The 24,561-nt window shown below is 39.5% G+C and overlaps 2 protein-coding genes and 1 long non-coding RNA gene across 4 annotated transcripts in view; 2 read left to right on the plus strand and 1 right to left on the minus strand.

Annotated features, from left to right (window-relative positions):
- Positions 1-24,561, plus strand: part of LOC123606126 (solute carrier family 41 member 3-like) — a 222,963-nt gene that overhangs the window by 152,227 nt on the left and 46,175 nt on the right. The window lies entirely within an intron of this gene.
- On the plus strand, positions 4,327-9,822 carry LOC123606127 (solute carrier family 41 member 3-like). Of its 2 annotated transcripts, XM_045494093.1 has the most exons (4): positions 4,327-4,380; positions 4,866-4,930; positions 7,498-7,646; positions 8,937-9,822. In XM_045494093.1, the coding sequence occupies exons 1-4, from the start codon at positions 4,358-4,360 to the stop codon at positions 9,144-9,146; spliced, it is 447 nt and encodes a 148-aa protein (XP_045350049.1). In that variant the 5' UTR covers positions 4,327-4,357; the 3' UTR covers positions 9,147-9,822. The 2 variants fall into 2 exon arrangements, 1 of the variants encoding a protein (XP_045350049.1); XR_006716115.1 differs by lacking the exon at positions 4,866-4,930 and having other exon boundaries at positions 4,358-4,380.
- On the minus strand, positions 15,436-21,717 carry LOC123606129. The gene is made up of 2 exons (XR_006716117.1): positions 21,631-21,717; positions 15,436-15,477 (listed from the first exon to the last, which is right to left on the minus strand). It is a non-coding gene; the product is annotated as an uncharacterized LOC123606129 (long non-coding RNA).

A 24,561-nucleotide genomic window follows, 5' to 3' on the forward strand; every position in this document is an offset into this window, starting at 1 on the left:
CGTATTATCGTGATTCTAAATTCTGGTTCAGACATCTTGCTTGTATCTGTGTTGGTTAATATCCCTGGCTGTCATTTCTTATGGTCTTTCCTTTGGGGTGAATTCCTTCCTTTTGTCATTTTGAAGGGAGGAAAGGAATTAATGAGGTATGAAAATTGAAAATTAAATTAAAATTAAAAAAATATTAAAATTAAGAATTAAAAACACACACATAAAATCGAATGAATAGATGATGCTAGATCCTAGGTGTGTTTTGGTCTTGGTGTTGAAAGTGGTGTGACAGATTAGAGGGGGAAAAAAAGGGGGGGGGGGGTGGGTGAGAAAAAAAAGGAAATTGTGTGAGAATTTGCAAAAATGAATACACTGAAGTAGACTAAAATGAGATTATGGGGTAAAATAGAATTTGAATAAATATATACAAAAGTAAAGAATATAGCAGAAAAAAATTAAAGAAAAATATTTGTAATAAAAATTAAAAATAAAGATAAATTTTTCTTTTTCTGTATTTAAGAAAAAGGGAAAGAAACAAAAAAGAAAAAGGATTAAAAAAAGGAAAAAAGAAATCATTTGAAAATTTGAAAAAGTGAATACACTGTAGTAGACTAAAATAAAATGATGGAAGTAAAATAGAATTTGAAAAAAATTACATAAATGCAAAAAATCTAGTATTATATTTTTTCAGTATTCAATATAGTATTGTATTTTTTCACTTTTCAGCATTTGAAAAAGTGCCACTTCCTTCTGATAAGAAATTACTGTCATTTGAATTGTTTCTATTGTATACATAAGGTGTCATTTGTCTTTTGTTTATTTCAAGAATTTTACTTTACGTTTTACACTATGAGTTATGATATACTTTGATGTCTATTTCTTAGGGATTTTCCACATTTGAGGTCCATTGACCTCTTTGAAAAAATAGATTTAAATTTTTTTAAATTTGGGAAATTGTAAGCCATTATTTCTTCAAATACACTTTCAGTCCCACTCTCTTCTTCTTTTCCCTTAGGACTCTGATGACATGAATGATAGATCTTTTGTTCTAGTCCCATAAGCCCGTGAGTCTCTGTTCAATTACCCCGTGCCAGCCTATTTTACCCTCTCTTGTTCAGATAGGCTAATTTCCATAGTTTTTCCCTTCAAGTTCACAGATTTTTCTTCTGTCCTCTCCATTCTGCTATTCATTCCTTTCATTGAGTCGTTTGGGGTTTTTGGCCATTATGTTTTTTCCATTCTAAAATTTCAACATGGTTCTTCTTTGTATCTTTGTTTCTTTTCTGAGACTTTCTGTTTTTTTATCAAAACTTTCTATTTTTATCATTTGTTTCAAGTGTGTTTGTAATTGATGGTTGAAGCACTTTTATAATAGATTCATTAAAATTGCTTTCATATAATTCTACCTTATCTCATTCTTAGTGTCTGTTAGTTGTATTTTCTCATCATGTTGAGACTTTTTTCTTTTTCCATTTTTTTAAAATTTACATCCAAATTAGCCTCTAGTGCTATAATGATTTCAGTTGTCAATTGCAGTGATTCATCCCCTGTGTATAACACCCAGTGCTCATCCCAACAAGTGTCCTCCCTAAAGCCCCTTACCCATTTAGTCCATCCCCCCAGCCACAACCCCTCCAGCAATGCTCAGTTTGTTCTCGGTATTTGTCTCTTATGTTTTCTTCCCCTCCTTGTTTTTATATTATTTTTGTTTCCCTTCCCTTTTGCTCATCTGTTTTGTGTCTTAAGTTCCTCATATGAGTGAAGTCATATGATATTTGTCTTTCTCTGGCTGACTAATTTCACTTAGTATAATACCCTCTAGTTCCATTCATATAGTTGCAAATGGCAAAATTTCATTCTTTTTGATTGCTGAGTAATACTCCATTGTGTATATATATGTATATATATATATATATATATATATATATATATACTCCATTGTGTATATATACTCCATTGGTATATATATCCATTCATCCATTGGACATTTGGGCTTTTTCCATACTTTGGCTATTGTTGTTAGTGCTGCTATAAACATTAGGGTGCATGTGCCCCTTTGAAACAGCATACCTGTATCCCTTGGATAAATACCTAGTAGTATAATTGCTGAGTAACACAGTAGTTCTATTTTTAATTTTTTGAGGAACCTCCATACTGCTTCCAGAGTGGCTCACCAGTTTGCATTCCTACCAGCAGTGCAAAAGAGATCCTCTTTCTCTGCATCTTTGCCAACATCTGCTGTGGCCTGAGTTGTTAATGTTAGCCATTCTGACAGGTGTCAGGTGGTATCTCATTGTGGTTTTAATTTGTATTTCCCTGATGATGAGTGGTGTTGAGCCTTTTTTCATGTGTCAGTTGGCCATCTGGATGTCTTCTTTGGAGAAATGTCTATTCATGTCTTTTGCCCATTTCTTCACTGGATTGTTTGTTTTTTGGGTGTTGAGTTTGATAAATTCTTTATAGATTTTGGATGCTAACCCATTATCTGATATGTCGTTTGCAAATATCTTCTCCCATTCTGTTGGTTGCCTTTTAGTTTTGCTGATTGTTTCTTTTGCTGTGCAGACGCTTTTTATCTTGATGAGGTCCCAACAGTTCATTTTTTCTTTTATTTCCCTTGCCTCTGGATATGTGTTGAGTAAGAAGTTGCTGCAGCCGAGGTCAAGGAGGTGTTTCCCTGCTTTCTTCTCGAGGATTTTGATGGCCTCCTGTCTTATACTTAGGACTTTCATCCATTTGAGTTTATTTTTGTGTATGGTATAAGTAAATGATCCAGGTTCATTTTTCTGCATGTTGCTGTCCAGTTTTCCCAGCACGATTGCTGAAGAGACTGTCTTTATTCCGTTGGATTTTCTTTCCTGCTTTGTCAATGATTAAATGGCCATATGTTTGTGAGTCCATTTCTGGGTTCTCTAATCTGTTCCATTGATCTGAGTGTGTCTGGTTTTGTGCGATTTCCATACTGTCTTGATGATTACAGCTTTGTAATACAGCTTGAAGTCCAGAATTGTGATGCCTCCAGATTTGGTTTTCTTTTTCAGGATATCTTTGGCGATTTGGGGTCTTTTATCATTCCATACAAATTTTAGGATTGTTTATTCTAACTCTATGAAGAATGCTGGTGTTATTTTGATAAGCATTGTATTGAATATGTAGATTGCTTTGGGTAGTATTGACATTTTAATAATATGTGTTCTTGCAATCCAGGAGCAAGGAATATTTTTCCATTTTTTTGTGTCTTCAATTTCTTTCATAAGCTTCCTATAGTTTTCAGTGTATAGATTTTTCACCTCTTTGGTTAGATTTATTCCTAGGTATTTTATGGTTTTTGGTCCAACTGTAAATGGGATCGATTCCTTGATTTCTCTTTCTGTTGCTTCATTGTTGGTGTATAGGAATGCAACTGATTTCTGTGCGTTGATTTTATATCCTGCAACTTTGCTGAATTCATGGATCAGTTCTAGAAGTTTTTTGGTGGAATCTTTTGTGTTTTCCATATAGAGTATCATGTCATCTGCAAAGAGTAAAAAGTTTGACTTCCTCCTTGTCAATTTGGATGCCTTTTACTCCTTTGTGTTGTCTGATTTTAATACTATATTGAGTAACAGTGGCGAGAGTAGACATCCCTGTCATGTTCCTGACCTTAGGGGTAAGCTCTCAGTTTTTCCCCATTAAGGATGATATCAAATATGGCTTTTTATGATCTTCAGGTATGATCCTCTTATCCTTGAGGGTTTTTATCAAGAAATGATGCTGTATTTTGTCAAATGCTTTCTCTGCATCTATCGAGAGGATCATGTGGTTCTTGTCCTTTCTTTTATTAATGTGATATATCACATTGATTGTTTTGCAGATATTGAACCAGCCCTGCATCCTGCGTATATATCCCACTTGGTCGTGGTGAACAATTCTTTTAATGTATTGTATCTGGTTGGTCGGTTTCCTGTTGAGTAATTTCACATCGGTGTTCGTCAGGGAAATTGGTCTGGAGTTCTCCTTTTTTCGTGGGGTCTTGGTCTGGTTTTGAAATCAAGGTAATACTGACTTCCTAGAATGAGTTTGGAAGCTTTCCTTCCTTTTCTAATTTTTGGAACAGCTTCAAAAGAATAGGTGTTAACTCTTCTTTAAATGTTTGGTAGAATTCCCTTGGAAAGTTACCCAGCCCTGGACTCTTGGTTTTTTTGGGAGATTTTTGATTACTAATTCTATTTCTTTACTGGTTATAGGAGATTTCTTTTGTAAGAAGTGATTTTAGATTAAATCCCAGGCATTTGGGGTATAGATTATTAAATTCTGGATCTTATTTAAGTCTTTAAGTCTTTTTAGGCACCTCCTCTGACAGTGCACCGCTGAAGGAAAGGGAATAATGCATTGCTTGCTTACTGCCAGGTAGGGCTGGAAGCCCAGGATTCCCCTATCTCTATTCACACACTGGGCGAAGAGGAGCTCCTCATTGCTGGTGGACTGGCAGGGAGTCTGTGTTCTTCTGATCCCACCTTGTCCAAGAGGGAAAGGGATGCCTTATTACTGCTCCCCACATGGCCTTCATCAACATGAAGTGGGGAGGTCATTACCACCAGGCAGAGTACCACTTAGTCTTCTCTTATCCCACGTCAGCCAGAAGGGATGAGCACCACATTCCACATAGATTAGGTCAGAGTCCAGGCTCCCCACTTGGCCTTTGCTGATGAAAGTGGGGCTGCAGTCTTTCCTGTGATGTTTGTCTGGAATAGAGCAGCTGTTGTCTAGAAGTTCTGTGCTTTGCTAGGCTGTCCCTCTTCTGGAACTTTGGCTAGACAGAGCAGGCTTTTGTTGAATCTTTTCTTTTGAATCTTGCCCATTGATTGACATTTCTGGCTTGCTGACTTCTCCAGCATCCTGTCTGGGATATATGAAATAAACCAGCACCACCCACCAAAACACCAAAACAACAACTCAGGTAACTTACCTCTGTGTTGTTTGTTGAATCCTGAGGTCCCTGGCCAGCCACTTTTTCTCTCCACCTTTTAAAATCTTATGTTTATTTTATATATAATGTCCAGCACTTTTAGTTGTATTTAGTGAGAGGATTAGGAAGAGATGTGTCTACCCCATCTTGTCTTAACGTGGAAATTCCTGTTATTTTTTCTAGTACTGGGAACCACATTTTATCTTTTTTTTCTTTAATTTTAATTTTAGTTAACATCAATGCAATGTTGGTTTCAGGAGTAGAATTCAGTGATTCACCATTTACATAAAGCACCCAGTACTCATCACAACAAGTGCCCTCCTTAATACCCATCTCTCATTTAGCCCATACCCCCACCCCCCTTGCCTCCAGCAACCCTCAGTTTGTTCTCTGTCATTAAGAGTCTCTTATGCTTTGTCTCCCTGTCTTCTCTTTCCACACCCCCTTCCCACATGTTCATCTGTATTGTTTCTTACATTCCACATATGAGTGAAATTGTATGGTATTTGTCTTTCTCTGACTGACTTATTTTGCTTAGCATAATACATTCTAGCTCCATCCACATCATTATAAATGGCAAGATTTCATTTTTGATGGCTGAATAATCCACTGTGTGTGTATATATATGAAAACACACACACATACACACACACACACCATATGTATATATGGTGTGTATATATATGTGTGTGTGTGTGTGTGTGTGTGTGTGTGTGTGTGTGTGTATACATATGTATATATACATACCACATCTTCATCCATCCAGTCTATGGACATTTGGGCTCTCTTTGTAGTTTGGCTGTTGTTGATAACGTTGCTATAAACATTTGGGTGCATGTACCCCTTTGGATCTTTATTTTTGTATCCTTTGGGTAACTACCTAATAGTGCATTTGATGGATTGTACCTATTATATTTTCTGATTTGTCACTTGTGTTTGGAAAATCTATTTCAATTTCTGTGTTTTTGTACCTTTCCTGGTTCAGACTGCTATAATGCAAGCATAAAATGATTGGCTCATAACCACAAGAAACTTGTTTTCTATAGTTGTGGTGGGTGGAATTTCAAGATCAAGGCACTAGCAAATTCTGTGGTGATGGCCTGTTCCTCCTTCACAGCTGTCTTCTCACTATGTGCTCACATGACGGAAAGGGTGAAGAGACTTTCTGAAGTCTCTTATAGCTTATAAGTTATAAGCACTAATGCCATACATGAGTGCTGTACCCTACCCTTATGACTTAATCACCTCCAAATACCATCACACTCAGGGTTAAGTTACAACATGGGGATCTGGGTGGTGAAAGCAAGGGAGATACGGACAAACATCCAATGTATAGCAGCACCTAAATATTTTACTGAATTCTTACTCTCAAGATTGTCTTGAGTTTTAGTGCCAGCTGCCATTAGTAATTATTTATTTTGCTTCTACTTGTTCTTTTTTTATTTTTTTTTATTTTTTTAACATTTTATTTATTTTTGAGACAGGGAGAGACAGAGCATGAACAGGGGAGGGTCAGAGAGAGAGGAAGACACAGAATCTGAAACAGGCTCCAGGCTCTGAGCTGGCAGCACAGAGCCCGACGTGGGACTTGAACTCACGGACCGTGAGATCATGACCTGAGCCGAAGTCGGCCGCTTAACCACTGAGCCACCCAGGCGCCCCTACTTTTTCTTTTTTTAAAAGAATCTTCTCATACCTTGTCTAATTTTTCATCACGAATAGACTTTGGAGCTCTTGTGTTTTCTCGCCCTCTCTACATATTATTTTATGGTAGTGTTTTTGGCTTCTAAGCTATATGATTTCCCCCCTCTTTCTTAGGAATTTGATGAAATATATTAACTCAGGCAAATGGAGGCTTTTTACTGAAACTATTTCTGTTTGAAGAGTCATTTGCGTTTACACGTGACGCTCTTAAAAGTGTGTGTGGTTGGGGCGGGGAAGTCACACTTCTTGCAGAGTCTCGGATTCCTGGAGGGCTGAAGCCAAAAGAGAATGTGCTGAATGGATCTCTCAGGCTTAGCGTGAGGAAGGGGCTGTCTGAGGCCCCCTATGAGTGTGCCAGCCCTCCCTGGATCAGACTTCACATGCTGAGCCTTCATTCCCCCCACATTCCAGAGCTCTCTTCTACCTTCAGCCCCTTGCAAATCCTCTTTTCTCTGCCCAGAATACTCTCTTCCAGATGCATGTCTCAGCCTAGTTGTCCTCTTCTCGAGAGAGCTTTTAGTATCCACTAACTCATCTTGCTAGTACACACCTGGTTCTCTAAAACAAAGACCCTGCTTCCTAGCACTGGTCACCCTTTGAAATGACCTTTCTTGTTTGCTTCTGCTACTCAAGTCTGTTTTTTTTTTTTTTCTCTTCCCTAAAATGTCAGTTCCTTGAAGGAAGGGACAGAGCTATATCCTCATCTGCTAGAACATACCTGCAGTATAGTAGGTGCTCAGGAAACACTCGTGTAGTAGATAAATGAATGCGGATGCCTCACGGGAAACTAAACATGCCAAGGTGGTCCCTGCTGCCTGTCAAGTCACACACACCTCTATGGTTGTCTTTTCCAGAAATTAATTCCGTATCAGCTCGAGTCCTGCTCTCTCTGGTGGTTCCGGGCCATCTGATTTTCTTCTATATCATTTACTTGGTGGAAGGCCATTTGGTCCCACAAAGTAAGATGTTTGTGGTATTCTATCTGCTAGCAAGTCTGATGCAGGTAAGGATGACTGTTAGTAGCATCAAAGCAGCATTCAATGCTTAGTCATCCAGCAAGATTTATCTCCCTGACCTGGGAAAGATGCTGAGGGGGTGAGGTTGGGGGGTTCCTGGACATGGCAGGGCATGGCCCCCATCTTCCAAGAATCAACATATTCAAGCTCAAGGGTGTGAACCAGACACAGAAGTCACACCACACTGCATTGCATGCATTTCACATTGCATACTGCACAGGGCATATTTCATACTGCAAGCAGCATGCTCCACAGTATACACAGCACACTGCACATGACACACTTTACACTGCACACTCGTTAATCTCCACTTCCCACAAGGCACCATCCATACTGCATATAGCACACTGCTCAATTATCACCAGGAGATCAGAGGATGGTCCTGAAGATACAGCAAGTTGCCAGGAAGCAAGCTGATGTGTGGTTCTGGCTGGTGAACTGGGCCATGCACATCATTCATCACAGACAGGGTGGGCAGGGACCAGGTCCCTGCTGGGATGTTGCTAAAACACACGCAAGGACTTTTAGTCAGCGCTGGGTGGTGATAAGGGCATGATGAAAGGTTAGGCTGGTGCCTGCCTGTGGCTAGTACTCAGCAGACTATCTGCCCAGACTAGTTGTCAGATGCCCCTGGTGGGCCTAGGGTGTCCACAGGGATAACGGTGGGCCTTGATGGGCACCGTTCTAGGAGGGCAATGCTAGAACTAGGGACTGATGTTTTCAAATCCTCTGAGTTAGGGCATTTGCAATTGCAGCATGTCCCTGATCATGAAGGATAGGGCGGGGTACTTTGAGAAACTGTCCCGAGGGGGACAGAGGGGCTGCGGTCAGCCTGTGACAAGACACTGAGGAGCTCTGAAGTGAGACCAGCACTGTGGTGCTTCCAGGGAAGGGTTACTCTCCAAAACTGCTCAAGTGAGGCCCTCTAGGGAACCCTATCTGAAGTCTGTGTCTTGAGTTTCTAAGGAAGGTGAGAGGAGCCTGTGTAGCAGAGACGATCTGTCTGCCACCTCAGGATGCTGCAAGCAGGTCCTGACGACAGGAGGGAGACTAGGCAAGTGTGGATGAGGGTGGACTTTCTGGCCTCTGCATGAGCTCAGAGCTAGGCATTGACCCCAAGAGAAGCTGGAGGAAGTCCAGCTGGGGTTGACATGGGGTTGACTCCCTGGGGTTGACATGTCCACCTTAGTATCTGCCTTTGAAATCTAGTGTTTCTTGGTGACATTTGGCTTTCTGACTTAGTTGTCATCTTTTGTGTCTGCTTGCTCTTATGACAGGTGACAATTCTGCTGTACCTGGCAGAAGTGATGGTTCGGCTCGCGTGGCACCAGGCTCTGGATCCAGACAGCCACTGCATCCCCTACCTCACAGGGCTGGGGGACCTGCTAGGGACTGGCCTCCTGACACTCTGCTTCCTTATCAACTGGTTATTGAGGAGTGAAGCAGGGCTGGATGGCATCTCAGACCCAGCATCCGGGCCTCCCTAATGAGCCCAGGCAGCCATATTTGCTCAGTAGAATTTTCCTTCCCACCAGCAGGGTACAGAATACAGTTTCTCCCTGACTAGGTCCTCAGGAAGGATGGTTAACACCCTTATTCTGCAGTGACCCTTTGTCAGTCTTCCAGGGACACTCACACATCTTGACTCTGGAGTTGGAAGCTGAGCCTGTAAAGGTGAAGGAGACCTGAAATCAGAGGCAGTGTTTGTGTACATGTGACTGCATGCTCCTGGGCTTGAGTGTGTACTCATGTGCTGGGTGAGTGCAAATAAGTGCATGTGTGTGTGTGGAGAGCAGGGGACTCTGCCCTGAAGACGCTGAAGGAAGAGGCATGTCCAGTGCACTGGGGGGATGTGTGGGCAGTGTTCTGTGTCCACACAGCCTGTACTTGGAAGGAGCAGGAAGGAAACACTTTCTGTGCCTATACCTCAGGACTGTGCTGTGGCTTACCCACAGGCTGACTAGATCCAAGCTTCATGGGCTATTTTGCTGATGTGCCTGCAAATGTGCAACCCTTCCCAGGACAGCCCTTCCTTGCATACCCTTGTCATCTGCTCTTGGTATTTAATCCTGTCGCTATTTTTCTTTTTTTATGTTGAAGCCAAACTTCTGTTTAGATTTTAGTGATCACAAAAGTATAAAATAAAACATAGATTATATTGTACTTGGCCTTTTGTGTCTTTAAAGGTAGTTAATGCAACCATGAGACTTGGGGTCTGTAAGTAACAAATACCTCTGGCATTTCTCTAGTGTCTATTTCTCAAACTGTGGTCTCTAGCAGAGAAGCATCAAAGTCAGGGAAACTTGTTAGACATGGAAGTTGTTAATCCTCCTTCCCCTGGGCCTGCCAGTCAGCCTGTCTTGGCGTGGGGTCAGCAAGGTGGGTTTAACAAGCCCCATGTTGTTCTGATGCACTCTTACATTTGAGAAGCACTGCCCCAGAATGTCCTCACTTTTTAAAATAGATGTTTACTTCCTGTTTCTTATTCACTCATCATAACAACTTTAGCCATGATTTGGGTTGAGGATTATTATCTTCATATGGTGAAATAGGTATTTACTTATTCATGTCATCTTGGATGAAGACATGTGTGAGACAGGTCAACACTGGAGATGCATATAGTTCCTTGACTGAGGACATCACCAGGTATATACCCGCTTGCTAGAATGAGGGAAATTTATGGGATGAATTTTTCTGCCAGGTTGAGGTCAACATTGGGGAGGAATTTTTCTGTACAGAGGAGGTAAACATGAGGATTGAATACAGCTTTCACATTGAAATCATCACAGATGTATCCATGTGCAGGTCTGAGATCATCATCAGAGATGAACCCAGATGAGGTAAGGTTATCATTGGAAATGATCCCTAATGCGGGGCTGAAGTCAGCATCTGGGATGAATTTTCCTATGGGGTAAGGTCATCATAGGTGATGAACCCAGCTGCAGAATTGAGGGCACCATCAGGGATAAATCCAGGTGGTTCTCATAAGGACAGTCCTGCTGCAGCTCCAGTACTGAGGTCAACATCTGGCTGAATCTGGCTACAGTGTCGAAGTGGCCATCAGGATTAAATCCACACACAAAGCTGAGGAATTATTGGGTATAAATCTGGTTGTGGAGCTGAATATCTTAGTTGGGATGAATCCTGCTATGGGACTGAAGTTAGTAGCTGGGTTAATTTTATCTATGGAGTTTTGATAAGAGTAAGGGGCAGGAAGTGGGTCAAGGTGAATATAAATTTAAGATTGAAGCCAAACTCAAGGTTCGGTTAAACCTCACATCCCAAAGCTGTACATGCTCTGGCTGATAGTGTCAAGGGCCTGAATCAGGCAGAAAGATAAAGTCAATTCCTTGGTCAAAGTCACGGTTGTTTAGATCCAACTTAATTCACAGATGTAGATATGGTCTGGACAATAGACAGGAAGACGATGAGGATTTGAATCAAGGTGCAAGTCAAGGTCAAATTCAACATCAGTATCAAGTTTAAGGTCAATTTATAGTTAAGGTCAAGATCAGTTCCAAGACCAGGAACATACAGATCATCCCTGATGTATGACGATTTGACTTCTGATTTTTCAACTTTACAGTGATGTGAAAACAATCTGCATTCAATGGAAACCGTACTTCACATTTTGAGTTTTGATCTTTTACCGGGCTATTGGTATGGTATGATACTCTCTGGTGATGTGGGGCAGTTAGCAACAGCTGCAACTCTCTGTCAGCCAAGCAATTGTGGGGGCTAACAATTACTATCCTTACAGCCATTCTGTTTGTCACTTTCAGAAGAGTATTGAAATTATAGGAGATAGTCAATACTTTGTTATCTAATAGGCTTTGTGGGAAACGATTAAGCTCTGATGTTTGATAGGTTAGGTGTATTCGATGCATTTTTCACTTATGTTTGACTTAAAATGGGTTTATTGGGATGTAACCCCATCATAAACTGAGGAGGATCTGTATTTAAGTTCACAATCATGGCTACACATGTCCTCGATGATTAGACAAAGAATTGGGTGTGGATCATGGACAAGGTCTAGATCAAGGTCAAATTCATAGCTTGATCTAGATATTACCTTGAACAACAATCAGCAACCCGATGAGGAACTGAATCAAGGTCAAGGTCAATTTCATGGTCACTTTAAGGTCAAAGTCCTTATGGGTTAAGGATCAAGGGGTCAAGTTTGTGTTTGAAGTGAAACTTGATTAACATATTAGGGACAGATTTTCATTGAGGTCAGCATCAAGGTCAAGTATAAGGTTAAGGTTAAGGTCATGTGTTAAGACCTAGACATAGTTCAAGGTTAATATCAAGGTCAATTTCAAGTTCATATTCTGGAGTAGACCTATACATGAGAGTCTGAAACAGGTGGTGGTCTGAATTATGAACAAAGTCATGATAAAATTCAAGTTCAGGATCAAAAGTCAAGGTTAAGTTCCAATTCAAAGTCAAGATCGGGGTTAAAATCAAATTTATATTTAGAAGGTCTGGATGATAATCTGGGTCAGAATGTGGTCTAAACCAGGGTCGAGGTAAAGGCAGATTTCAATGTGCTAAGGTCATGTTAAAGGTGAAAGACAGGAGGACTTGGGCAACACACAGTATGGATTATAATCAGGAGCAAAAAGTAAATCTGATTTAGTGTCAAGGTCAAGATCAAAGTAAAATTCAAGCTCAGATTCAAAGTCTGGGCCAAGTTCAAGACTAAGATCAGTTAAAAAGACAAATCAAACTAAACTTCACATCAGGGTCAACATTACAATAAGGTCAAAGTCCAAGTCCAGTTCAAGTTGTAGTTCACAGCCTGGGCTACGCATGATAAAGTGGCTCTGAATCAGGGTTTACATCAAAGTCAAGGAGAAATTTAAAGTACAGGTCATCCTTGAGGCACCTGGGTGGCTAAGTTGATTAAGCTTCTGACTCTTGGTTTTGGCTCAGGTCATAATCTCACTGTTTGTGAGATTGAGACTGCTTCTGGCTCTGTGCTCACAGCATGGAGTCTGTTGAGATTCTCTCTCCTCCCTCTCTTCCACTGTCCTGCGCTCACTCTCTCAATCTCTCTCTCAATCTCTATCTCTCTCTCTCTCAAGATAAATAAGTAAACTTAAAAAAAACACATTTTCCTGCCTTGTCAAAAATTAGTTGGCCATATATTTGTGGGTCCATTTCTGGGTTCTCTATTATATTCCATTGATCTATGTGTCTTGTTTTTGTGCCGATACCTTACTTGCTTGATGATTACACTTTATAATACAGCTTAAAGTCCGGGATTGTAATGCCTCCAGCTTTGGTTTTCTTTTTCAAGATTACTTTCCTTTTCAGGGTCTTTTGTGATTTTATACAAATTTTAGGATTGTTTTTTCTAGCTCTGTGAAGAATTTTGATAGGAATTCCATTGAATGTGTCAATTGCTTTGCATAGTATTGACATTTTAACAATATTTGTTTCTCCAATCCACGAGTGTAAAATGTTTTTCCATTTCTTTGTGTCTTCTTCAATTTCTTTCATAAGCTTTCTATAGTTTTCATCAGACAGATCTTTACCTCTTTGGTTAGGTTTATTCCTAAGTATTTTATGGTTTAGGTGCAATTGTAAATGGGATAGATTCCTTGGTTTCTCTTTCTGCTACTTCATTATTGGTGTATAAACTTCTATATATTGATTTTATATCCTGTGCCTTTGCTGAATTCATGGATCAGCTCTAACAGTTTTTTGGCGGAGTCTTTCAGGTTTTCCATGTAGAGTATCATGTCATCTGCGAAGAGTGAAAGTTTGACTTCTTCCTTGCCAATTTGGATGCCTTTTATTTCTTTTTTGTTGTCTGATTGCTCCAGCTAGGACTTCCAGCAGTATGTTGAAGAGCAGTGGTGAGAGTGGACATCCCTGTCGTGTTCCTGATCTTAGGGGAAATCTCTCAGTTTTTCCCCATTGAGCATGATATTAGCTGTGGGCCTTTCATATATGGCTTTTATGATATTGAAGTATGTTCCTTCTACCCCTACTTCCTTGAGGGTTTTTATCAAGAAATGATACTGTATTTTGTCAAATGCTTTTTCTGCATCTATTTTAAGGATCATATGGTTCTTATCCTATCTACTCATATGGTGTATCACATTGATTGACTTGCAAATATTGAACCAGCCCTGCAGCCCAGAAATGAACCTCACTCAATCATGGTGAATAATTCTGTTAATGTACTGTTGAATTCGATTTGCTAGCATCTTGTTGAGAATTTCTGCATCCAAGTTCATCAGGGATATTGGCCTGTAATTCTCCTGTTTAGTGGGGTCATTGTCTGGTTCTGGAATCAAGGTAATGCTCCCTTCATAGAATGAGTTTAGAAGCTTTCCTTCAATTTCTATTGTTTGGAACAGTTTGAGAATAGGTATTAACTCTTTTTTTTTGTAATTGTTAATTAACACTTATTTATTGTTGACAGACAGAGTATGAACAGGGGAGGGGCAGAGAGAGACACACACACAGAATCTGAAGCAGGCTTCAGGCTTGAGCTGTCAGCACAAAGCCTGACACGGGGCTCGAACCCACAAACTGTGAGATCATGACCTAAGCCACAGTTGGACACTCAACCGACCAAGCCACCCAGGTGCCCCAGTATTAACCGTTTTTTAAATGTCTGGCAGAATTTCCCTGGGAAGCCATCTAGCCCAAGACTCTTAATTGTTGAGAGATTTTTGATAACTGGCTTCATTTCTTTCCTTGTTATGGGCCTATTCAAATTTTCTGTTTCTTCCCTGTTTGAGTTTTGGTAGTGTGTGAATGTCTAGGAATTTGTCCATTTCTTCCAGATTGTCCAGCTTGTCAGTACATAATTTTCATAGTATTCTCTTATAATTATTTATTTTTCTATAGTATTGGTTGTGGTCTTCCCTTTTACATTTGTGATTTTATCTATTTGGCCCTCTTTTCAAGTATCTTTCTAGTGGTTTATCAATTTTGTTTAGTCTTTCAAAAAATCAACTCTTAGTTTCATTGATCTGTTTTTTTAATGTGTGTTTTTTTTTATTCTATATTGTTTCTTTCTGCTCTAGTATTTATTATTTCCCTTTTTCTACTGGCTTTGAGCTTTATTTGCTGCTCCTTTTCTAGCTTCTTAAGGGTAAGGTTTGGTTGTGTATTTGGGACCTTTCTTGCTTCTTGAGATAGGCCTGAATTGCAATGTATTTTCCTGTAAGGTCTGCCTTTGCTGCAACTGAAAGGGTTTGGACTCTTGTGTTTTTATTTTCATTTGCTTCCATGTATTTTTTAATTAACTCCTCTTTGACAAAGCAGGAAAGAGCATCCAATGGAAAATAGAGAGCACCTTTAGCAAATGGTGCTGGGAGAACTGGACAGGGACATGCAGAAGAATGAAACTACCACTTTCTTACACCATACACAAAAATAAATTCAAAATGGATGAAAGATGTAAATGTGAAATGAGAAACCATCAAAATCCTACAGGAGAAAACAGGCAGCAACTTCTTACTTGACATGCCTCTGGAGGCAAGGGAAATAAAAGCAAAAAATGAACTATGGAGACCTCATCAAGACAAAAACTTCTGCACAGCAAAGGAAACAAAAAAAAGGCAATTTATGGAATGGGAGAAGATGTTTGCAAATAACATATCAGATAAAGGGTTAGTATCCAAAATCTACAAAGAACATCCAAAAACAATCCAGTGAAGAAATGTGCAAAAGACATGAACAGACACTTTTCCAAAGAAGACATCCAGATGGGTAACAAACACATGAAAAGATGCTCAACATCACCCATCATCAGAGAAATACAAATCAAAACAGCAATGGGATACCACCTAACACCTCTCAGAATGGGAAAAAATGAACAACTCAGGCAACAACAGATGTTGGTGAGGATGTGAAGAAAGAGGAACCCTTTTGAACACTTGGTGGGAATGCAAACTGGCTCAGTCACTCTGGAGAATAGTATGGATGTTCCTCAAAAAAATAAAAATAGAAATACCTTACTACCCAGCAGTTGCACTACTAGGAATTTATCCAAAGGATACAAAAATGCTGATTTGAAACACATTCATCCCAGTGTTTATAGCAATGTTATCAAAAATATCCAAATTGTAGAAAAAGCCCAAATGTCCATTGACTGATGAATTGATAAAGATGTGGTACGTACACACACACACACACACACACACACACACACACAATGGAATAGCATTTGGTGATAAGAAAGAATAACATCTTGTCATTTGCAACAATGTGGATGGACTGGAGGGCAGTATGCTAAGTGAAGTCAGTCAGAGAAAGATACATGATTTCACGCATATGTGCAATTTGAGAAACTCAACAGATGAACCTAAAGCAATGGAAGGAAAAATAAGATAAAAACAGAGAGGGAGGCAAATCATAAGAGACTCTTAAATACAGAGAACAAACTGAGGGTTACTGCAGGGGTGTTGGTTGGATGCATGGGCTAAATCGGTGATAGGCATTGAGGAGGGCACTTGTTGGGATGAGCAATGGGTGTCATATGTATGAGATGAATCACTGGGTTCTACTCCTGAAGCCAAGACTACACTGTATGTTAACTAACTTTAATTTTTAAAAAAAGTACAGGTCATCTTTAAGCTTGTACTTACTTTAAGTTGTACTTATTTTTAACAGATCAAAAATAAAAACCAACATTGATGCCAAAATCAAGTTTTAGGTGAAGTTCAAGGTTAAATGCAACTTCACATTCAGGGCTATACATTGTCTAGACATTTTATAGGAAAGGATGAGTGAGTCACAAGAAAGCTCAAGGTCAAGATCATAATCAAAGCTAAAATCAAGGCTAAAAGTAAAGAAATGTTAAGTTTGTCTGAGTTGGAATCAAAACAAGGCCAAGGAACATTCAAAGTTAGCATTAAAGAGAAGATCAAGACCAATGTCAAGAAAGAAAAATCTAAAGAAAAATAAAAATCAAGGTTAAGCTCAAGAATAGCACATAGGGGGCGCCTGGGTGGCGCAGTCGGTTAAGCGTCCGACTTCAGCCAGGTCACGATCTCGCGGTCCGTGAGTTCGAGCCCCGCGTCAGGCTCTGGGCTGATGGCTCAGAGCCTGGAGCCTGTTTCCGATTCTGTGTCTCCCTCTCTCTCTGCCCCTCCCCCGTTCATGCTCTGTCTCTCTCTGTCCCAAAAATAAATAAACGTTGAAAAAAAAAAAAAGAATAGCACATAGTATTCAAGGAGCAGTTGTAGACTAGCCAAGACTGAGTGTGAAAGAAATGGCATTTAGATGGTGGGGAATGGGTGTGAAAAGAATGGTGGTTGTATCATACAGTGAGTGAGCATAGAGTGGTTGAATGCACAAAGTTTAGTGTGCAAGGAGTGGAAGTTGGGTGATAGGGAATACTTGTAGAGTGATTGCTAGATTACACATGAGCGCACAATGAGTGGAAGTAGAATAGCGCAGTGAGTTTGCAAGGATTTATTGTTGAATGGCACAGTGTGCAAAGAATGGAAACTGCAAAGTGCAGAATGAGTTAAAAAAAGAGTGCCTATTGATTCGCAAGGAGCAAGTGTGCAGGAAGTGATTGTTGAATGGCAGAGGAGTGGTACTGGATGGAAAAGATGGAGTGCATTAAGAGAGATTGTTGAATAGCAAACAGTGAGTGTTCTAGGAAAGGGACTGGGCTGTACATAATGCATGTGCAAAGAATAGTTGTTGAATTGCACACTGTGATTATCCAAAGAGTGGTTTGCAAATCACAGTGATTGTGGAAAGAGTGGTTATTGAAACACTAAATGTGCACAGAGAGGATGTTGAATGGTATACAGTGTGAATAGCAATTATTAATTGGAAAATAATGGGTTTGCAAGGAATGGAGGTTGGTAGGACCTGCCAAGAATACATATACTTTTGGAATTTCACACGGAGTATGTAAGGGATGATTGTCCAATGGCATGCAATGGGTGTAGTGAATGGAATTTGGATGGTGCAGAATGAGTATAATGTGTATGAGGTTTTTCTTGAAAAGCATACAATGTGAGTGCAAGGAGTGGCATTGGAATAGCAATAATGAGTGTGGGAGGAGTGGATGTTAAATCACAAGTGGTGGTGAGTAATCCAGTGTAATTGTTAAATAAAGCACAGTCAGTGTGTGAGAGATGTTTGAATAGCTTAGAATGAGTGGGCAGGTATTATAAGTTGGATGGAACAGAACGAACATACATAGAGTATTTATTGCAGATAGTGAGTGTGCCAAGAGTGAGTATTGGATACCATGATGTTGGTTTTAATGAGTGGAAGTTGGATTGTGCAAAAGGATTATATATGAAAGGTTGGTCATTTGCACACATAGTTTTGTGAGTCACAGACACTGAATGTGCAGGCAGGTAGAGCTAAATGGCACTGAATGAGTAGCCTGGAGTGAAGGTTGGATTGGAGGTGGAAATAATGTCTGTTGGAAAACCCACAGTGAGTGTGTGAAGAGCGACTCTTGAACTGCAGGCAATTGTGCACAAAGAAGGTATTAAATAGCACACAGTGTGCAAGCGATGATTGTCAAATGAAAAACAGGAGGTTAAAGAGTGACGTTTGAATAGAGCAAAAGAAATGTGCAGAGAGATTGAATTATACACAATTTACTATGAATTGGGGAGTCAGTGTGTGTATGAGTATGCAAAGACAGTAAACAGAATGTGTTTAGAATGAGTAGAATATGGATGGTGCAAAACTAGCATTCAAAGATTAGTTTTTTAATACTTATTTTTTTAACTTTTTATTTAAATTCCAGTTAGTTTAACATGCTATTTCAAAGGGACACATACACCCTGATGTTTATAGGAACGTTATCTACAATAGTCAAATTATGGCCACACCCCAAGTGTCCATTGACTGATGATATATATATATCATCCATTGACCCATCCTTCCCACTTTACTCTCAAATCCTCACTCTGGAGGTGGATTCCCTCCCTGGCCCCAGCCTATTCCCTCATGGCTCTGGAGGGCAACAGGAGGCTGCTGAGCCCTCTCCCTTGCTGGGATACTGCTGACCCCAGTTCTCTCCTAAGACCACACCCCACCTCCTCCCTCAGCCAGGTGCTGCTGATACCTGGTGTACCCCTTCACTGCCATCCCACAGAGAGGGCCCTTAACCCTGGACAGGGGAAGATGAGTGGTTTCTGTCCCATGACAATGTGTGTTCTGTCCCCAATCCCATTCAACTGGCTGTACCTACCAGGGTGTGTTTATATTCCCATTGGCCTTCCTGGGTAAGGGCCATCTTTCTTCCATCTCTGCTAAGGCCCAGAAAGGGTGGGAGATGAAAAAAGAGACAAAGAAGAACAAGGGAAATGGAGTTGAGTAAGGGAGAGCTGGGTTCCAAACAGATGGTAAAATAGAGGATGGGGGATGGGTTGGGTGCAGATGACTTGGAAACGCCCAGTAAGCATGACAGAGAATGACCTTGGAAAGAAGCAGAGGGAGACATGAAAATAGACAAATCAGCAGAGAGAGGGAGGGAGGCAGAATAGAGAAGGGGGCCCTGACCATCAGTAACAATGTGGGCAATAGAAGGGTAGATCCAATCGTACCTCGAGATCATAAAAGCCATATATGAATGACCCAATGCTAATATCATCCTCAATGGAGAAAAACTGAGAGCTTTCCCCCTAAGGTCAGGAACAAGACAGGGATGTCCACTCTCGCCACTGTTATTCAACATAGTATTGGAAGACTTCGACTCTGCAATCAGACAACACAAAGAAATAAAAGGCATCCAAATTGGCCAGGAGGAGGTCAAACTTTCACTCTTTGCAGGCGACATAATACTCTATATGGAAAACCCAAAATGTTCCACCAAAAAACTGCTAGAACTGATCCATGAATTCAGCAAAGTTGCAGGATATAAAACCAATGCACAGAAATCAGTTGCATTCCTATACACCAACAATGAAGCGACAGAAAGAGAAATCAAGGAATCGATCCCATTTACAGTTGGACCAAAAACCATAAAATACCTAGGAATAAATCTAACCAAAGAGGTGAAAAATCTATACACTGAAAACTATAGAAAGCTTATGAAAGAAATTGAAGAAGACACCAAAAAATGGAAAAAGATTCCATGCTCCTAGATAGAAAGAACAAATATTGTTAAAATGTTGATATCTACCAAAGCAATCTACATATTCAATGCAATCCCGATCAAAGTAACACCAGCATTAGAGATCTAATATCTAGAATATATTACACTCTCAAAACCCAACATTAAGAAGACAAATAATCCAATTAGAAAATGGGCACAAGACCAGAAACAGTTTTTTCACCAAAGAGCATATACAGATGCCAAATAAACAAGTGAAAAGATGTTCAACATCATTAGCCATTAGAGAAATGAAAATTAAAACTGCCGTGAAATATCCCTACACATCTATCAGGATGGCTATAATAAACAACGATAATACCAAATGCTGCCAAGCATGTGGAGAGATGACATCTCTCATACATTACAAAGGAGAATGTAAAATAGTATAGCCGTGCTGGAAGTTAGTTTGGCAATAATTTTTAAAACTAAAAATGGGTTTACCAGAAGACCCAGTGATTGTACTCTTGGGCATTTATTTCATAGAAATTAAGGTTTATTTTCAGTCAGGACCATGTACATGAATGTTTATAGCCGTTTTATTCATAGGATCCTCAAACTGGAAACTACTCACAGATTAAAACAACAACAACAAAACTCTGAATAGTTAAAAACAAACTATGGTGCATCTATACCACAGAATTCTACACCACAATTTAAAGGATTAAATTACTAACACATGTAAAAATTTGGATGGCTCTAAAGGGTATTATGCTAAGTAAAAAAAAAATTCAAAAAGTCACATACTATAAATGGACTATAGTCCATTTATATATCCTTCTGGCAAAATTATAGAAATGGAGAACATATTAGTTGTTGTCAGGGGAGGGAATAGTTGTGGCTTAAAAAGGTAATGCAAGGCAGTCTTGTGGTACTGAATCCAACTGTGTGAACCAGAATACATGATCAAGTAGCTTTCTTTTAGTTACGCAAGGAGGATTTTCATCAGAAAATCTATCAATGTAATTCGCCACATTAATATAGAAAAATAAATACCTCAGTTGATACAGAAAAAAAAAAAAAGTAACACCAGCATTCTTAACAGAGCTAGAACAAATAATCCTAAAATTTGTATGGAACCAGAAAAGACCGTGAATAGTCAAAGCAATCTTGAAAACAAAAACCAAAGCAGGAGGCATCACAATCCCAGACTTCAAGCTATACTACAAAGCTGTAATCATCAAGACAGTATGGTACTGGCACAGGAACAGACACTCAGATCAATGGAACAGAATAGAGAACCCAGAAATGGACCCACAAACGTATGGCCAACTAATCTTTGACAAAGCAGGAAAGAATATCCAATGGAATAAAGATAGTCTTTTCAGCAAGTGGTGCTGAGAAAACTGGACAGCGACATGCAGAAGAATGAACCTGAACCACTTTTTTACACCATACACAAAAGTAAACTCAAAATGGATGAAAGACCTCAATGTAAGACAGGAAGCCATCAAAATCCTCGAGGAGAAAGCAGGCAAAAACCTCTTTGATCTTACCCACAGCAACTTCTTACTCAACACGTCTCCAGAGGCAAGGGAAACAAAAGCAAAAATGAACTACTGGGACCTCATCAAAATAAAAAGCTTGTGCACAGCGAAGGAAACAATCAGCAAAACTAAAAGGCAACCAACAGAATGGGAGAAGATATTTGCAAATGACATATCAGATAAAGGGTTAGTATCCAAAATCTATAAAGAATTTATCAAACTCAACACTCAAAAAACAATCCAATGAAGAAATGGGCAAAAGACATGAATAGACACTTCTCCAAGGAAGACATCTGATGGCCAACTAACACATGAAAAAAGGCTCAACACCACTCATCGTTAGGGAAATCCAAATCAAAACCACAATGAGATACCACCTGACACCTGTCAGAATGGCTAACATTAACAACTCAGGCCACAACAGATGCTGGCGAGGATGCGGAGAAAGAGGATCTCTTGCATTGCTGGTGGCAATGCAAGCTGGTGCAGCCACTCTGGAAAACAGTATGGAGGTTCCTCAAAAAAACAAAAATAGAACTACCCTACAACCCAGCAATTGCACTACTAGGCATTTATCCAAGGGATACGGGTGTGCTGTTTCGAAGGGACACATGCACCCCCTTGTTTATAGCAGCACTATGAACAATAGCCAAATTATGCAAAGAGCCCAAATGTCCATCGATGGATGAATGGATAAAGAAAATGTGGCATATATATACATTGGAGTATTACTTCAATCCAAAAGAATGAAAGCTTGCCATTTGCAACTACGTGGATGGAACTGGAGGGTATTATTCTAAGTGAAATTAGAGAAAGACAAAAATCATATGACTTCACTCATATGAAGTTTTAAGAGTCAAAACAGATGGACATAAGGGAAGGGAAACAAAAATAATATAAAAACAGAGAGGGGGACAAAACAGAAGACACTCATAAATATGGAGAACAAACTGAGAGTTCCTGGAGGGGTTGTGGGAGGGGGGATGGGCTAAATGGGTAAGGGGCATTAAGGAATCTACTCCTGAAATCACTGTTTCACTATATGCTAACTAATTTGGATGTAAATTTTAAAAAATAAAAAATAATTTAAAAAAATAAAACAAAAAGAAGTGTCTCCATTCCTCTTTTCCTGGTGATAATAATGACCTGGCATGGACAAGGTAAGCAGGAGTTTGGACCATATAGCTTAGTCTAGCTGAAGTACTAGAACAATTAAATTCCAAGAAAGAGATGATGAGTACTTAATAGGGCTTTAAGATTAGTTGCAATAACAACTATTATAGTTTGTTCCAATAAACCTGGTAATTAAATTTGCCTCTTAGAGATTCCAGCATCTTGAAGGCCTAATGAGAGATTTGTTCATGGAAGCACGGACTATGGCAGGTGTGCCTATAACATCAGCTTACCAGTGAGTTCAGCTGCAGTTGCAGCTGATCCTGTAATCCTGGGTTCTTCCAAACTAAAATGAGCACCATGGAGTTTTCCAATTTTTTCCTCAGGGCCTTCTCCAAAACCACAGGATACCATTCATCCATTACCCAAGAGAAGCCCAGAATTGATGGGGAAAGATAACAGTGCTGGGGGTAACCCTCAATCAATGAGCAAAAGTGCCTGGTGGATGAATGCCCCAGCCTCTTGTGTTTGGGAAAGACAATGTTGGAGATGATTTTATGCACATCTTTATGATCCTAGAAAAATTTAACCCTAACTATTCAAAGCAAATATTTCAATAGTGCACCATTAGTTTTGCTTTTCTCTGTATCACTCTGCCAACTTCCTACTCTATCTCTGGAATTATCTTGCAAATAAACCACCTGCAACTCAAAAAATAAATAAATAAAAATAAATAAATAAATTTTTAAAAAGGGTAGATCCAAATTCATTATATGCTGTGATGGTTAATTTTATATGTCAGCTTACTTGGGTTAAGGGGTACCCAGATAGCCGATAACACTTTAATTCTGAGTGTATCTGTGAGAATGTTTCCAGAAGAGATTAGCAGTTGGAGCAGTAGATTGAGAAAGAAGATCGCCATTCCTCATGAGACTGGGCATCATCCAATCCATTGAGGACCTTAATAGAACAAAACAGCAGAGGAAGGGCAAATTTGTCCTGTGCTTGAGCTGGGGTATCCATCTACTCCTACTCTTGGACATTTATGCTGCCGTTTTTCAGGCCTTTGTACTCAGACTGGGACTTAACACCACTGGCTCCCCTGGTTGTCAGGTGTGAAAGTTGGGACTAGAACCATACCACTGGCTTTCGTGGGCCTCCAGCTTGCAGATGGCAGATTGTGGGACTTCCTTCTCAGCTTCCATTATTGTGTAAACCAATCCCACCTAATAAATCTTTTTCTGTATATCTATATATATCCTATTGGTCCTGTTTCTCTAGAGAACACTGACTGGTACAGATGCTTTTAACATTTCCAATTCCCCCTTTACATTTATTTTGTTGGATTCAGAGTGAGGTCTCAATGCTTCTCCAGTCTTTTTCACATATCAAAAATACAGGCATACCTTGGAGATATTGCAGGTTTTGTTCCCTACCATTGCAATAGACCTAATATTGCAGTAAGGCAAAGTCAAAATGTGATTTTGTTCTCCTAGCGAATATTAAAGTTATGTCTAAAACAATGCACATGCCTTAATTAAAAAATATTTTATTGCTAACAAATGCTAACCATCATCTGAGCTTTCAGTGATCACAGATCACTATAACAAATATGATAAATGATGAAGTTTGAAATACTGTGAGAATTACCAAAATGTGACACAGGGACATGAAGTCAGCAAATGCTGTTGGGGAAAAATGGTGCTGATAGACTTGTTTGACAGGGTTGCCAGAAACCTTCAATTTGTAAAAAAAAAAAAAAAAAAAAAAAAAAAAAAAAAAATTAAAATTAAATAACCCCACAGTATCTGCAAAGTGCAATAAAGTTAAGTGAAATAAAGTATACTTGTGTTCTTGTGTTCTTTGGTGCTTAGTGAATTTTCACTACTTCAGTATGTACTTGGTAAGGATATTGATGTATTTTATATTAACAAACAAAACCTAGGTTAACCAGTTAGTCTAATACTCAATAGATTTTCTTCCTTGCATGATGTGTTAAATTGATGGGCTATGAAATAAAGTCCTCAACTACTTTATGTATATGTTCTGTTCAAGTTCCCTTTGTCCTTTCTCAGCAGATGTTGAAGGTTGAGCTGGATTAACATGGAATTTTAATCTAACAGAGATCATCTGTTCATGGTGAATAAATGGCTCAGAGTTATTTCCATTGCTAATCCTCTTTCACGCTTTCCAGTGCCAGTA

Source organism: Leopardus geoffroyi, chromosome A2, assembly GCF_018350155.1.
Source record: "Leopardus geoffroyi isolate Oge1 chromosome A2, O.geoffroyi_Oge1_pat1.0, whole genome shotgun sequence".
Taxonomy (NCBI): Eukaryota; Metazoa; Chordata; class Mammalia; order Carnivora; family Felidae; genus Leopardus; species Leopardus geoffroyi.

What these genes read in the sequence shown, in the direction of transcription:
- LOC123606127 (XM_045494093.1), top strand. Translation starts at nt 4,358, where the DNA reads ATGCATTGCTTGCTTACTGCCAG. An exon ending in ACACCAAAACAACAACTCAG is followed by an intron (nt 4,931 to 7,497) that starts GTAACTTACCTC and finishes TGTCTTTTCCAG; the next exon opens with AAATTAATTCCGTATCAGCT. An exon ending in TGCTAGCAAGTCTGATGCAG is followed by an intron (nt 7,647 to 8,936) that starts GTAAGGATGACT and finishes CTCTTATGACAG; the next exon opens with GTGACAATTCTGCTGTACCT.